At 51.6% G+C, this 14652-nt stretch overlaps 1 protein-coding gene across 1 annotated transcript; it reads right to left on the bottom strand.

Moving 5' to 3' along the window:
* Positions 1-40: 40 nt before the first annotated feature.
* On the bottom strand, positions 41-9225 carry LOC122372549. The gene is made up of 4 exons (XM_043349848.1): positions 9096-9225; positions 7013-8832; positions 372-5332; positions 41-108 (listed from the first exon to the last, which is right to left on the bottom strand). Exons 2-3 carry the CDS (start codon positions 8080-8082, stop codon positions 1213-1215), a joined length of 5190 nt encoding a protein of 1729 aa, XP_043205783.1. The 5' UTR covers positions 8083-8832; positions 9096-9225; the 3' UTR covers positions 41-108; positions 372-1212.
* Positions 9226-14652: the final 5427 nt, after the last annotated feature.

The following is a 14652-nucleotide window of genomic DNA, read 5'->3' as shown; positions in this document are numbered from 1 at the left end:
CCAATCGCCTCCCCAGCGGGATCAATAAGACGCAGCTGTCGTTCACTGGGTAGCTTTATTCCAGATTTGTGACCCCAAGTGGCCACATCTCCATGGTAAATCCCGTTACTGTGAAAGCAGTAACAAACAAATTAGCCACTGGTTATCTCTGAGGCAAAGATCACCTCCGTCACAAGTATGCAATGAACATATTCGACTAAAGTGAATAAATTTGGCACAACACTTAGCCACAGCACAGCCTTTGCACAGCGTCGCACCAACGAGTTACATTTACCAAGTCAATCTGGACCGGTTCCAGTTTACGAAACGAAGCATAAACCGAATTCACGCATACAAATGTTCGCCACGACATGCTATATTCAGATACATACCGACCGTTGGCTGCGTCGACCCCACAAACTTGACCACCCCAAAGGTGGGAGACTATAACGGCGCCCAACAAGATCAAGCGCACGTCCAGCCGCTCCAAATTAGCGACCACAATGGTTAGGCCTTATTTGACACCAAATCAGTCAAACTCAGACTAAGCTGCTCCAACTTCACAGCGAAATCTAGGCCACCGAAAACCACAGCGAACAGCATGCGCCTCTGCGCCACTCGAACCGAGGAATGAACCAAACATGGCGGCGCAGCACCATCATCACTTTAATATTCAGGAACGAGAACGCCAACAAATACGCAATTTATGTAAAACACAACATCACTCAAAATATCATACGCAAAATACTGTGGTAAATACACGGCCAATCTCTTTCGCACATGGGCCTTTAACCAATAATTACTACAAACTCACCACTAGAGATGACAGAATACGAGCCTTCCAGCAGTAAAGCTGCAAACTTTCACCGCGGACATGACCGGAGCGACGCAGCGCCCAGCTGACTGTTACTAAGGAGGATCCACTGATGACGTTCTACTTCCATTCAATTCCAACTCAACTCCCGGAAACACCAACTGAACGAACCACCCAGCGAACAAAAAAAAACATTAATTCCCGGCGGCGCCTACACTCCCCCTTGGCCACCCCCCACCCCGTGGACAACTAGTACAGCGCCGCTCACAACCGCCATGGCAGATCACTACTTGATCAAAGATCAGGGAGGTGTCAGGTCTTTACTTACGCTAACTGGCACTTACACTTAATACTTACTCTAAAGCTACTCTACGTTGCAGCACTCATGTAACTGTACGTTGAATGCACGCATCTACAATCTAGGGGAGAGCACTGTCAGATAACAGAACTATCAGTTTATGTACTGGCCTCGTTAGTACCGTGCCCCCCGTCCTGAGCCGGACCTTTCTCACCAATCCGTCTCTGCTCGGATAGGTTTCCAGAACTCTACCGAGAGCCCAGTGGCCTCTCGGCACCTCCTCGTCTGCAATCAGGACCACATCCCCGGGCTCCACATTCCTGGATCGGTGGACCCATCGCTGTCGCCGCTGGAGAGTCGGCAGATAGTCTCTCCTCCACCTCAGCCAAAACTGCTCTGCCAGGTACTGCACCTGTTTCCATCTTTTGACGGACAACAAGTCGTCAGCCGTGAACTGGCCCACGACACCCTCTCCACATCCCCGCAGGAGCAGGAGATGATTGGGGGTGAGTGGTTCAACATCACCCTGGCTGGTCGAAACATACGTCAATGGACGACTATTCAGCACAGACTCTATCTCACAGAAAAGAGTATGTAAACTCTCGTCGTCTAATCTCTGGACAGGCATTGACCTCCACACCTTCCGAACAGTCCTAATATGGCGCTCCCAGCAGCCACCGAAGTGCGACGCTGAAGGAGGATTAAACACCCATTCAATCCCCTCAGCGAGTCCTACCTGTTGCAACTTCCTTCGATCAAGTCGAGATATCTCTGCCTTCAAATCATTGTCCGCTCCCACCATGTTAGTGCCCATATCGCTTCTGACTCTTTTAATCGGACCTCTACGAGCGACAACACGACGAAGCGCGTTTATCAGCGAGTCAGTCCGCAGTGAGTGGAGAACTTCCAAGTGGATGGCCCTCGACACCAAACACGTACATATCAGCCCGTAACGCTTCACCTCCAGGCGCCCCCTCTTCACTATAATTGGCCCGAACACGTCCAGACCGATGGAGGAAAAGGCGGGGGTCTCCGGAGTAACCCTGTCCTCCGGCAAGTCGGCCATCATCTGAACCTGCGGAGCAGAATTAGACTTTCTACACGTCACACAAGAACGCAGCAGACTTCGAACTGCAGATCCTCCTCCCAAGATCCAGAAACGCTCTCGCACCTTCCAGAGGGTATGCTCCCGTCCCTGGTGTCCCACTTTCTCGTGGGCCTGACGGATCACCAACTGAGAAACATGATGATCCCGTGGGAGCAGCACGGGATGCTTGAAGTCGTGACTCACCGGACACCTACTCAGGCGCCCTCCCACGGCTAACAAACCATTCCCCCGAGCCACCACGTTCAGACGACTCAGTGGGCTGCCTTTGGGAACGGTCACCATCCCTTTACCGTCATGATACAGCTCAGGGAAGCTCGATGTCTGCACGAACCGGAAAATAGCGACTTCAGCCGCGTCCAAATCAAACACAGTGAGACGCGAGTCGATTCCAACAGACCTCGGTCGGAGTCCTCGCCTCCTGGCCACCACGGCCTGCCTGAAAGCCCCAGATCTGACACAATCGAAGAACTTCCTAAACCACGCGACCGCCTTCTTCAGGCGAAAAAGGCTCGAGTAATGCCCGATAAGCACATCGGTGCTGTTTGAATCCGCCGCACCGATAACCACAGCTGCAACAGGAACGGGCTTCTTCAGCTCTGCCACTGGGAGATCAGACTGCACAGCTGGCTCTTCTGGCCAGCCAGACTCATCCTGACGCAGGAACAGAGGCCCCTGTAGCCACACCTGAAGACCATGCGGCTCTGCACCCCGGGATCCGACGTCAGCAGGATTATCCCGTGAAGGAACGTAAGACCAGTCAGATACGTTAGTGGCTCCATGAATGTACGATAGGCGGTTCGCCACGTAGGTTTTGAACCTCGTCTTCCTGTTGCAGATGCATGACAGCACCACCATGCTGTCACTCCACATGCGGATCCTGTCAAACTTAGTGTCCAGCTCACGAACCAAGAACTGACGCAATTGACAGCCCAGGACACCACCCGCCAACTCCAACCTCGGGATAGTCACAAAGCGCAGCGGCGCCAAACGACACTTTCCCATCAGGAAACCAATGTACACCTCCACCTCACTCGGCCCAGTCATGACCTCCTTGCGTACATAGGCCACAGCGGAGTACGCGGACTCACTGGCGTCCACAAATATGTGCAGCTCCGTAGAAATCACCTTACCTTTCGGACCACAAACTGCTCGGGGCAGTTGCATCCCGTCTAGTCCCTTAGCTTGTCGAATCCAGCTTTCCCACTCACCTGCCAGAGCCGGCGGGATGGCTTCATCCCAGCCCAGCGATGCCGCGCAGAGCTTCTGCACGAGCATCTTAGCTGAAAGAGTCACAGGAGCCCAGAAACCCAAAGGGTCGAATATGGCGCTCACGGCGGACAGTATTCCGCGCCTGGTAACCGGAGTCTCCTTATCCTGAAAATGGAAACGAAAAACGTCTTCTCCCATATCCCACTCTACACCTAAAACACGATTGGAACCGAGCGCACCCTCAGCCAGGTTCAGATCCTTGACACTCTTTCCCCTCTCATCTTCGGGAATGTGCTGCAGGAACTCAGCACTGTTACTAGCAAACTTCTTTAGATGGAACGCCCCGGTCTGGCAGAGTTCTGTGAGATCCCGCGCGAGGGAGACGGCATCCTCGACAGACTCTACAGCCACCAGCGTATCATCAACGTACGTCCTGCGCTGCAACGCGTCAGCAGCAGCAGGGAACTGACCTTTCCCCTCCTCGGCACAAAGCTGCACTGCCAAGCATGCCACGCTGCTGCTCGTCACCGCCCCAAAAACGTGTGACCTCATACGCCATACTTCGACGTCACCGGACAGATCGTCATCCTTAAACCACAGAAAACGGAACAAGTCACAGTCCCCAGCCGGCACATGGACCCTATGATACATCGCTTCTATGTCACAGGTAAACGCTATGCGACCTTCCCTGAACCGGGCGATCACAGCGTTCAGAGGCTGTCCCAGGTGGGGACCACCCTGAAGAATGTCGTTCAGACAAACTCCACCCGCACGCGCTGCACAATCGAACACTACCCTGACTTTGCTAGGAGTCACCACCGCGTGATGCGGCAGGTACCATACATCACCTGATGGAACGGTCAGCTCGCTCTGCGGCACTCTCACAGCGTAGCCATCCGTCACCAAAGATTGCATCACGGCCCTGTAAGACTGAAACAGACTCGGATCCCCCATCAACTTCCTCCTCAGCGACATCAGTCGCTTCTCAGCGACCGGGCGACTGTCCGGGACACTCGTGACGGTAGACCTAGGGAGACCTATCTCAAAGTGTCCCTCCTCGTCCTTACGGACGGTAGCCCTCACACGGTCCAGCCACAGCCTGTCCTCTACAGATAAGCCTACGCTATCGTCGTCCAGACCAGAAAAGTCTTGCTCGTACAGCTGCTCGAACAGGTTGCCTGTGTCATCACTCTGTGCCTTCCTGCTCGTTCTAATGAAATTCACCGAATGCGATCGGCGAATTCTCTCATGAAACTCTGCTCCGATGACGTACCACCCCAGCGGGCTGCGCACAGCGTGCGGTCCGCTACCGCTCTCAGGGACCCTCACCTCCTCCGCCACATGCAGGTGCGGAGCGTTAATCCCTATCAGAAGATCTACAGAAGTAGAGACCTGCGGGAGAAAGATGTCATTCAGATGAGGCCAATCAGGTAAGTCACCTTCCAAGAACATGTCCTGTCCGCTCACTGGCAATCTGGGCAGCGTGAACACCACCGGTAGCGAGCGCCAGTCACGTCCCTCGATCGCGGAAACTTCGAGTCCCTCCAAAACCGACGAGCTGATAACCTGCCCCTCACCACACACGGTGTCGACAGAGATGGTCGTCTGCTCTGGCTGTAATCTTAACTTACCCGCGAGCTCCTCAGTAGCAAAGCAGCCACTGCTCCCCCCATCCAGGAACGCATTACACAGCACCGTTCTGCCACCTGAACCACGTACCTTGACGGCCACTATCGGCATGAACACCCGCGCCCGGCCCTCCCGCGTCACCACCCTTGCATTAGCAGTGACGACGGAAGACCGCGAACCTCCAGCCGGCTGAGCTTGGCCGCTGGGCGGCGCTGCCACCGGCCTCGCAGGTGGCGCCACCATGCAGGCATCCTGCACGTCATTGGGACTGCGGTGCAGCAGGGTGGGATGATTCCTACCACACGAATCGCACGACAGGCGGCGCTGGCAGAAACGAGCGGAATGTCCTCCCCTCAAACAACCGAAACAAAGTCCCGCATCGCGCACGAAGAGAAACCGCTCACGCTCAGACCGACGACGCAACTGCTCACACTTGTCGACGGAATGCGGCCCACGACAAAATGGGCACGGCCGCGGACCCGGCCTCACCGCTGCAGCGGCACTGACCCGGTGGGTCCGAACCACACCCTGACCGGACTCACGGCCGCGCGTCACATCATCCACCCTTACGTCACCATACAGCGGATTGCATTTCATGCGAACCTCAGTCGCCAGCACGTCAATTACGTCACACGGTTCGTCGGAAGGTCATCTCGGGCTCAAAAGAAACGGTATATACCATTCGAAAGCTGACGGTGAGCTGAATCTAAAAATGTATTTTTTATCCAAATCGATCGATGGCCTTTTTTGAAAATTGCGTTTTTGTAAAAACTCTATAATTTTTTAATCAACGATAGGTCCCGGGCATTCTGGAAAAAATAAGTATGTTTTTTCGAGTTCCTGTGAAAGCTGAACGCCAAAAGAACAATATTTAGCGAAGCAATATTTCCTAACATTAATATGCGTCTCCCACAGCCGATAATAAGGCGCAATCACACAGCTCAGTGTCACGATGGACCAAAGTCAGCCACACAGAAGCGTGAAATGACCCTTATCGACTCGCAGACCCGGCGCTCTCGGCCCGCCTGACCAGCCACGGAAAGAACGTTTGGCTCTCGTTCTACTTAACAAATGTCATATTTGTCAGTTTAACTGTCTACATCACTATTAAAGTTATTCAGGATACCTGTGAAGAAAATTCATTGTTCTGCTTGATTTGAAACATGCTTTAATTTACATTTTTCTTATACATGTTTTGTTCCATCCAGCTGCGCTCAGTGCCCGCGCAGGGAAAGTGAGCGGGGTTTCACTGTCAGAGGCTGTACTGTTGACAGCTGCTCGGCCGTGCGACCGGTCAAAGGTTACCCTGCCCCACCGGGCGCTACCCCCATTCCACCCGAGCTGAGGCCGGTGCAACCTCTGACATTTCAGCGCGGCCAATTTTCCTTATATGGGCATGATACCAAGCTCAATTGAGCAAAGTAGACAGAAACAAATGCAAATTAATGCATGATGTGAAGATGACAGAGCAATGAATCTTCTGCTCATGTATCCTGAGTAACTCAAGTACCGACTTGAATCGTTAAACTAACAAATATGACGCCCGTTTAGTAGAACGACAGCCGAACCTCCTTGCCGTGGCCGGTCAGGCGGGCCGAGAGCGCCGGGTCTGCGAGTCGATAAGTGTCATTTCACGCTTCTGTAAGGCCGACTTTGGTCCATCGTGACACTGAGCTGTGTAATTGCGCCTTATTGTCGGCTGTGGGAGACGCATATTAATGTTTGGAAATATTGCTTCGCTAAATATTGTTCTTTTGGTGTTCAGCTTTCACTGGAACATAAAAATACATGTTTATGTTTTCAAGAATGTCCGGGACAGCCCGTTGAATGAAAAATTATCAAGTTTTTACAAAAACGCAATTTTGAAAAAAGGCCATCGATCGATTTTGATAAAAATTACATTTTTGGATTCAGCTCACCGTCAGCTTTCGAATGGTATATAGCGTTTCTTTTGAGCCTGAGATGACCTTCCGACGAACCGTGGTCAGACAGTCGAGCTGTCTTCCCACCGAGCTCCATGAACGTGTCACACCGGCGCAAGATCCTATCATGGATAGCAGGAGGCATCTTTCCCAAGATCGCCCTGATGAACTGCGGATGATCAAACTCGCGGCCCAAGTCTGCCACAGCGCTATCGACTTCCTTCAGAAATAGCACAAACCTATCCAGACCCTTCACATCATCAGACTGAACCTTTGGCCACTCTCTCATCTTCCTAGTGTACTCATGAACAAGTCTGTGGCGGCTACCGTACCGCTCCTCGAGCGTTGCCAAAGCTCGTGTGTACCCACCTGTATCCAAGAACATGCACCCCCTCACTATCTTGTTTGGGGTCCCCACAGTATATTGGTCCAAGTAATGTAACCGCTCGTTCTCATCCTCAGTCCTACATTCTACCCTGGCCTTAAAAGCTCTGACGAATAACCTGAACTCGCATATGTCACCAGAGAATGGTTTCAATTCAGAGGGCGGAAGGAGAGCGCGTTGTGTCTGGGACACAACAGCCTCTGTGAGACTATCTGCCCTCTCCTGCCTCCCAACTGTGACTTTGACTGAGCTCAAAACTGACTCATCTATCTGACGACCAGTGATTTCCATGAGTTTTAACTCCAAGTCTATCTGTTCTGAACGTGCTCTCATCCTAGACTGTGCTTCATCCATCATCTGTTTCTCTCTGATCAGTCTTAACCTCTCTACAATAACCTGAACAGACTCAGTGACACCTCCCTGAGACCTACCATCCCTTAGTTCCTCCCCAAGGGCCCCATCCCCACCATCAGCGCCCTCGGGGGCAACGACCCCCGTTAGAGAACTCACTGGATCCAAGGCAACACAAAGGCGATCTACCAGCTCAGCCTTCTTCCCTGTACTGTCCAAACCTCTTGCCTCTAGCTGACCTTGCAACTCTGAGACCCTCAGCTTGAATAAGTCCTCCCTCCCCCTCCCTGATAGACTAACCAGGGCTGGGTCCTGACTTCCCAACTGAGGATCCTCCTTAGTAGCCATTATCAGCACTAAAATTAACACGCTTCGAATAACATTCATTTAAATGAACAAACTTATCAGCTCAAGAAATAGTAACATAAGAGTGAAGATCATTCAAGTACAGTCTAATGCCCAAGCTTGAGCAAAGAATGACAGTGACAACAGTTATTACACAACATACACAAACATTATACAACAGGAACACTGACCCTGTTTTCCCAACTGAAAAAGGTCCCCTTCCAACCCCACGACGGAGCCAACCTCACTAAAGAAACTTCCACAGCCCACCTTAACTCCCCAACACCACTGCCGCGACTCAGGTCAGCTGCCACAACTGTCCGAGCTCAGTCACTAGCTCTGCAACTGGTCAAGCACCAACTAACCCAATATGTCCAACTTGAACTGAACACCTTGTAACTCAGGCTACCACGGATGAGTCACACTGCATGTAAGCTGGTGCCTCAACAGACCATAGGCAGAGCACTGATATTACTGAGGGGATCTCGTCACTGATTGGGATCTCGTCACTGATTGGGATCTCCACTGCAACAGCACGTGATTGACTCAATGTTTAACCACCACTCGGAGCGATCTCACCGCTCCAATGCAGGATGGTTGTTATCCAGACGAGGCAGACTAGAAGGTGGAGACCAATCCAGGACCTCCTGGATGATGAGTCGGTCGTAACTGTAGCCGCCACCTCCAATCGCCTCCCCAGCGGGATCAATAAGACGCAGCTGTCGTTCACTGGGTAGCTTTATTCCAGATTTGTGACCCCAAGTGGCCACATCTCCATGGTAAATCCCGTTACTGTGAAAGCAGTAACAAACAAATTAGCCACTGGTTATCTCTGAGGCAAAGATCACCTCCGTCACAAGTATGCAATGAACATATTCGACTAAAGTGAATAAATTTGGCACAACACTTAGCCACAGCACAGCCTTTGCACAGCGTCGCACCAACGAGTTACATTTACCAAGTCAATCTGGACCGGTTCCAGTTTACGAAACGAAGCATAAACCGAATTCACGCATACAAATGTTCGCCACGACATGCTATATTCAGATACATACCGACCGTTGGCTGCGTCGACCCCACAAACTTGACCACCCCAAAGGTGGGAGACTATAACGGCGCCCAACAAGATCAAGCGCACGTCCAGCCGCTCCAAATTAGCGACCACAATGGTTAGGCCTTATTTGACACCAAATCAGTCAAACTCAGACAGGCGCGAATTCAGGGGGGGGCGACGGGGGCGGCCGCCCCCCCCCCCCCCGCCATCCGAAAAAGGCGCCCATATCCCGCGGCAGAGAGGGCGCCCCGAGCAGAAGAGCGGCGACACAGCAAAGGTTCAGCAGAAATAGGGCGCCTCCAGCAGAAGTTGGGCTCACCAAGCAGGAGAGTGACGCCCAATTGCCTATTCCCAGCAGATGAGAGTCGCCCCAGCAGCAGATGGGCGCCCCCAGCAGAAGAGGGCTTCTCGTTATAAGAATATAAAATACCTTCTGTTCAAGAGGGGCGCCCCTGGCAGCGAAAGGGCGCCCTTAGCAGGAGACGTGTCCCCCTGAAGAGGAGCGACGCCCCAGCAAAAGGAGAGAGGCGCCCCCATTCCGAGAAGAGGGGCGCCCTGACAGCACCTGGGCGCCCCAGCAAAACAGGAGCCCCATAATAAGAAAATGGGTGCCACTGGCAGAAGAGGGGCGCCCCAGCAGAAGAGAGGGGTCTCCAGCAGGAGACGGGCGCCCCAAGCAGAAGAGGGGCGCCCCAGCAGAAGAGAGGCGCCACAGCAAAAGTTAATCAGAAATAGGGAGCCTCCAGCAGAGGTTGTGCCCGCCAAACAGTATATGGGCGCCCCATTGACAATATCCGGCAGAAGACAGACGCCCCAGCAGCAGATGGGCGCCCCCGGTAGAAGAGGGGCGCCCCATTACAAAAAGAAAAGGAGTATATTCTACCAAGAGGGGCGCCCCTGACGACAGTGGAAGGGCAACCCCAGCAGATGCCCCAGTAAAAGGAGAGGTGTGCCCCGTTCCGAGCAGCAGAGGGTCGCCTCGCCCCAGAAACAAAAACAGGAGCCCCATAAGAAGAAAAGGGGTGCCTCTGGCAGAAGAGAGACGTTCCCCGCAGTGGAAGGGCGCCCCCACAAGAGTGGCGTCTCCAGCAAAAGAGAAGTGCCCCCTGCAAGAGAGGGGCACCCCACCAAAAGTTGGGCAGAAGTGGGGCGCCTCCAGCAGAATTTGGGGTCGCCCAACAGGAGAGGGCCGCCCTATTCACAGTAGAAAAAAGGCTCCTCAGCAGCAAAGGGGCGCCCTAACAGAAAAGGTGCATTCATAGTAGAAGTGGGACGCATCAGGAAGAAGAGGGGCACTTCTAGCAGAAGATGGGCGTCCCAGATATGTGGGCCGCCTACAGCAAATTGGTCGTTCTTAGTGAGGCGACTTAAGCAAAGTGGGTCTCTCCATAATGGATTAGGCGATCCAAGCAGAGGTTGGGTGCCCCCGGGAAGTGAGGCATACCAGCATGAGTGAGACGCTTCCAGAAAAAGGAGGGGGCATCACCGGGAGAAGAAGGACTGCATCAGTAAATGGAGGCCACCTTTTTGCTTATATCTTTTGCTAGGGTAGCGGTGCCCATCTACGACTTTTAACCCGTGCCGTGCTGGTGGTCCGTGTCCTGTTCCGTGAGTTTTCCGTGTCCTGCTGGGGAGGGGGGGGGGCACACTCCCTCGTCTAACTCGGCTCCTGGGCCGCGTAGTGACACGCGATAAGCGGCATTCGAAAGATCGTAAAAAAAAAACAGGACGAAAACAAAACGGTCATTGTTTAGGTCAGGTCGAATGTCAGGTCACCAGAGGTCATCAAAGGTAAAATGTTGCCTGTTTCAACATTTTTCCGTTTTCGAAGCAGCGGCACATAACTCGGAAACCAATAGAGCTATAGCGCCGCAGAAAAGCGCATTCGATAGCCCTTTTAAAGGTGTTTGTACAAGCTGCGCTCAGATTTTACCTCAGGTCAACGGCTTAGCCTTCAGAGGGCAAAAGACTCTAAAAATAGCCTTTTTGCGAACAATGTTTTCCTGCAATAACTTTTGACTCAAGAGAGTCTCGACATTACCTACGCTTGCCAGCATTGCGTTTCTGTCGTCGAGACACGTCGAACAAACTAAAGGTTGACCTTATGAAAGGTAATTTTGAGAATTTGACCTCAGGTCAAGGTCATGACCTGACCGGGAAAGGTCATGCTGCATAGCAGTCGATGCGTATCGTCGAGCTGAACACAGCTGAGGTGTTTTTATCGCTCTAGCTTGAATCTATTAAAAGTTATTTAAAAAAAACTGCTGCGGACCTTTCATGACATGGGATGACCTCTGGGACATAATGAGTGGTCACACTAGGTGCAATGTTCTTATTCAGTGTGTTAATTTTATATGTATCCCAATGCTTGATATTGTCTAGAATGGCGCTTGTCCAAAAGAGATGCCTTTCAGTTTTCTCCCAAAGACTTAATTATACCTACCTACCTAATAGAGACGTCGCACAACTGACCTGACAGGTCACAGATATCGAAATTCCGAGATATACATTTCATGAATAGTGTTGCTTTCATCAATCGCTGAAAGGTTCAAAGCAATCGTTCAGTCGGTATAGCAATGGTAAGCATTTGAACTTTTTCTTAGGCTAGGTCACTTGGCATAACCTGGTGACCTGACCTTTCATCACCCGCGTCAGACATTTTTACATGTGCAAACAAGATGCATGATAAGGTATGTTGAAAATGGCGGCGCTGCGCGCAGCCGTTTTTCAGATATTTGCGAAAAACCTGAGGGGGAGCGCGATAACGCCCCCTAGCACGGCGCGGGCTATTAGCTCCCGATTTTGACGGTTTGGCGCCCCCTTTGTATGGAGCGCCCCCGGATTGCCAGGTCGCCCCTATTTCGACTTGCCGCCCCCCCCTCCCGAAAATTCCTGGATCCGCCCCTGAACTCAGACTAAGCTGCTCCAACTTCACAGCGAAATCTAGGCCACCGAAAACCACAGCGAACAGCATGCGCCTCTGCGCCACTCGAACCGAGGAATGAACCAAACATGGCGGCGCAGCACCATCATCACTTTAATATTCAGGAACGAGAACGCCAACAAATACGCAATTTATGTAAAACACAACATCACTCAAAATATCATACGCAAAATACTGTGGTAAATACACGGCCAATCTCTTTCGCACATGGGCCTTTAACCAATAATTACTACAAACTCACCACTAGAGATGACAGAATACGAGCCTTCCAGCAGTAAAGCTGCAAACTTTCACCGCGGACATGACCGGAGCGACGCAGCGCCCAGCTGACTGTTACTAAGGAGGATCCACTGATGACGTTCTACTTCCATTCAATTCCAACTCAACTCCCGGAAACACCAACTGAACGAACCACCCAGCGAACAAAAAAAAAAAAAAAAAACATTAATTCCCGGCGGCGCCTACAATGAAGGATCTCTGCTCCCTTTTATGGACCTACATGTCTGTTTTTATATAAACATCAGCACAAGGTATTTCTCTTGCATGTGAATGGTTTCTGCTGATTCGGCATCCATTTAAGAACACCTGCTATTGTCATCCCACTTTGATTTTATCTGAACTTGATCATAACTTTGGTAGGTCAGATTTTATACTGGACCATTTTGGTTCAGGATGGTATTTGATTTGGCGTGATGAGAACATTATGACGTACAACGGTGGTAAAGTCGTTGATTGATACAGGTTTACTCGCTCCGGTGGGAGGCAGTAGCGGCGGAACACCTTCAATTAAGTGGAGGGGGGGGGGGGACACTGCCGACTTTTGGTCCCATGCTTTCCATGCAACGCCCATAGGGCTAATGTTAAAATGCCCAAATCAGAGGGGGCACGGCGCCCCGGTGCCCTCCCCGTTCCGCCGCCTATGGTGGGAGGACGGCGTGTGGGACTCAGAAGGAGACTAATGGCTTGTGTTGTGCCTTTGGTAGGACCCTCAGTATCACCGATGCAGGGCCTTCAGAGCCTCCAATTAGGGGCCTTTAGAGGCACTGGTGTGGGGTCCTCACAGACGCCCGTGTGACCCCTCAGAGGTGCTAGTGTGAATCCCTCATAAGCGCCGGTGAGGGTCCTCACAGAATACAGACGCCGTTGTGGACCCTCAGAGACACTGGTGTGGGTCCGTTACATGTGGGTGTGTGGCCCTTAGAACTGCTGGTGCGAACCCTTTAAAAGTCGGCAGGGGGCCCTCAATGACCGGGGAGGGGGACCTCAGACCGGCAAGGGGCCCACAGAGGCCGGCGGCATTTTCAGAAGCCCTGTGGGGTCCTTAGATACCGACAAGGTACTCTGAGACGCCAGTGCGGCCCTCAGTCTCTGGTGTAGGGCCCTCAGAGTTGCAGGTAGGTGGCCGTCAGATATGCTTTTGCCGAACCCTCACAGGCGCAGGTGTGGGTACCTCAGAGCCACCAATATAGGGTTGCATAAATGGTGTGGCACTGGCTTGGGGGACCCTCAGTGGTGTCCTTATGGGCCCTTAGAACCACTGCACAATGGGACCGGAGCGAAAATTAGCGCGACATCGGTACTTTTTCGTATTTCGTGCCCGCTTTTCACATGAAAAGGATGGTAGAATCCTAAAAATGGTAATCGGTGTACTTTCTAAGCAATTTCTGATTAATTTAATTAATTAATCATTAATTGATTCATTAATTAATTGATTAATTAATCGGTTGACCTGCCCTGACCTCGACTCCGCTCGGTCACGTGATAAGACGGCAGCACCTGTCAGGCCAGGTCATGACGGCACCGGAAATTCCGATAAGCAAATAATGTAGCCACCAAAACCGTGAAGATGGGAATCTGATGGCCTACATGACTATATAACAAATTTATTACGGGTCAGAAAAGTGTATCAGAAACTCCGATAGAAGGTATGGATATGTCCGGACAAAACTTTAACCCGCGCCCTGGTGTGGGTCTGAGCCACCTTCGCCCTGGTGGGGGGGGGGGGGGGCCAAAATGACCCCCCCCCGTCTAACTCGAAAACGAAGAGGGCTAGGAAGACGCGGAAAAAAGCAAACGAAAGCCCATAACAAGTACGTTCGAAAGTATTTCGGTCATTTTTTCGCTAAGGTCAATATTGAGGTCGCTAGAGGTCATCATAGGTCAAATTTCAGTGTTTTCGGTGTTGCCGGACATATTCCGCTGTAGCTCGGAAACTAGAAGAGCTAGAGAGCCGCGGAAAAAAGCAATCGATAGCTCTTTTCAAGCTCTTTCGCCAAGGTTCGTCAGATTTGACCTCAGCTCAACGGTTTGGCCTACAGAGGTCATGCAAGGTCAACTTGGCAAATTTTGTTGAAAATGTTTTTAACTATAGCATGCATTCACGAGAAAATAGAGAAACGATTCATGCACCATCGTGCTTGGCTCGTCGAGACGCGTCGAATGATATATAGCTTGACCTCGAAAGGTCATTTTGAAAATTTGACCTCAGGTCAAGGTCATGACCTTACCGAAATAGGTCATGCTGCATATCATTCGATCCGCATTGACGAGACAAACACGATAAACGTCGAACGGAGTCTCTATCTCTATTCAATAACAAGTAAGTGCAGAAAAA

The sequence above is a fragment of the Amphibalanus amphitrite genome, unplaced genomic scaffold (assembly GCF_019059575.1).
Source record: "Amphibalanus amphitrite isolate SeventyFive unplaced genomic scaffold, NRLGWU_Aamphi_draft 001371F_arrow, whole genome shotgun sequence".
NCBI classification, from domain to species: Eukaryota; Metazoa; Arthropoda; class Thecostraca; order Balanomorpha; family Balanidae; genus Amphibalanus; species Amphibalanus amphitrite.
Note: the sequence above shows the minus strand (reverse complement) of the source record. Positions and strands in the feature narration are given on the sequence as shown.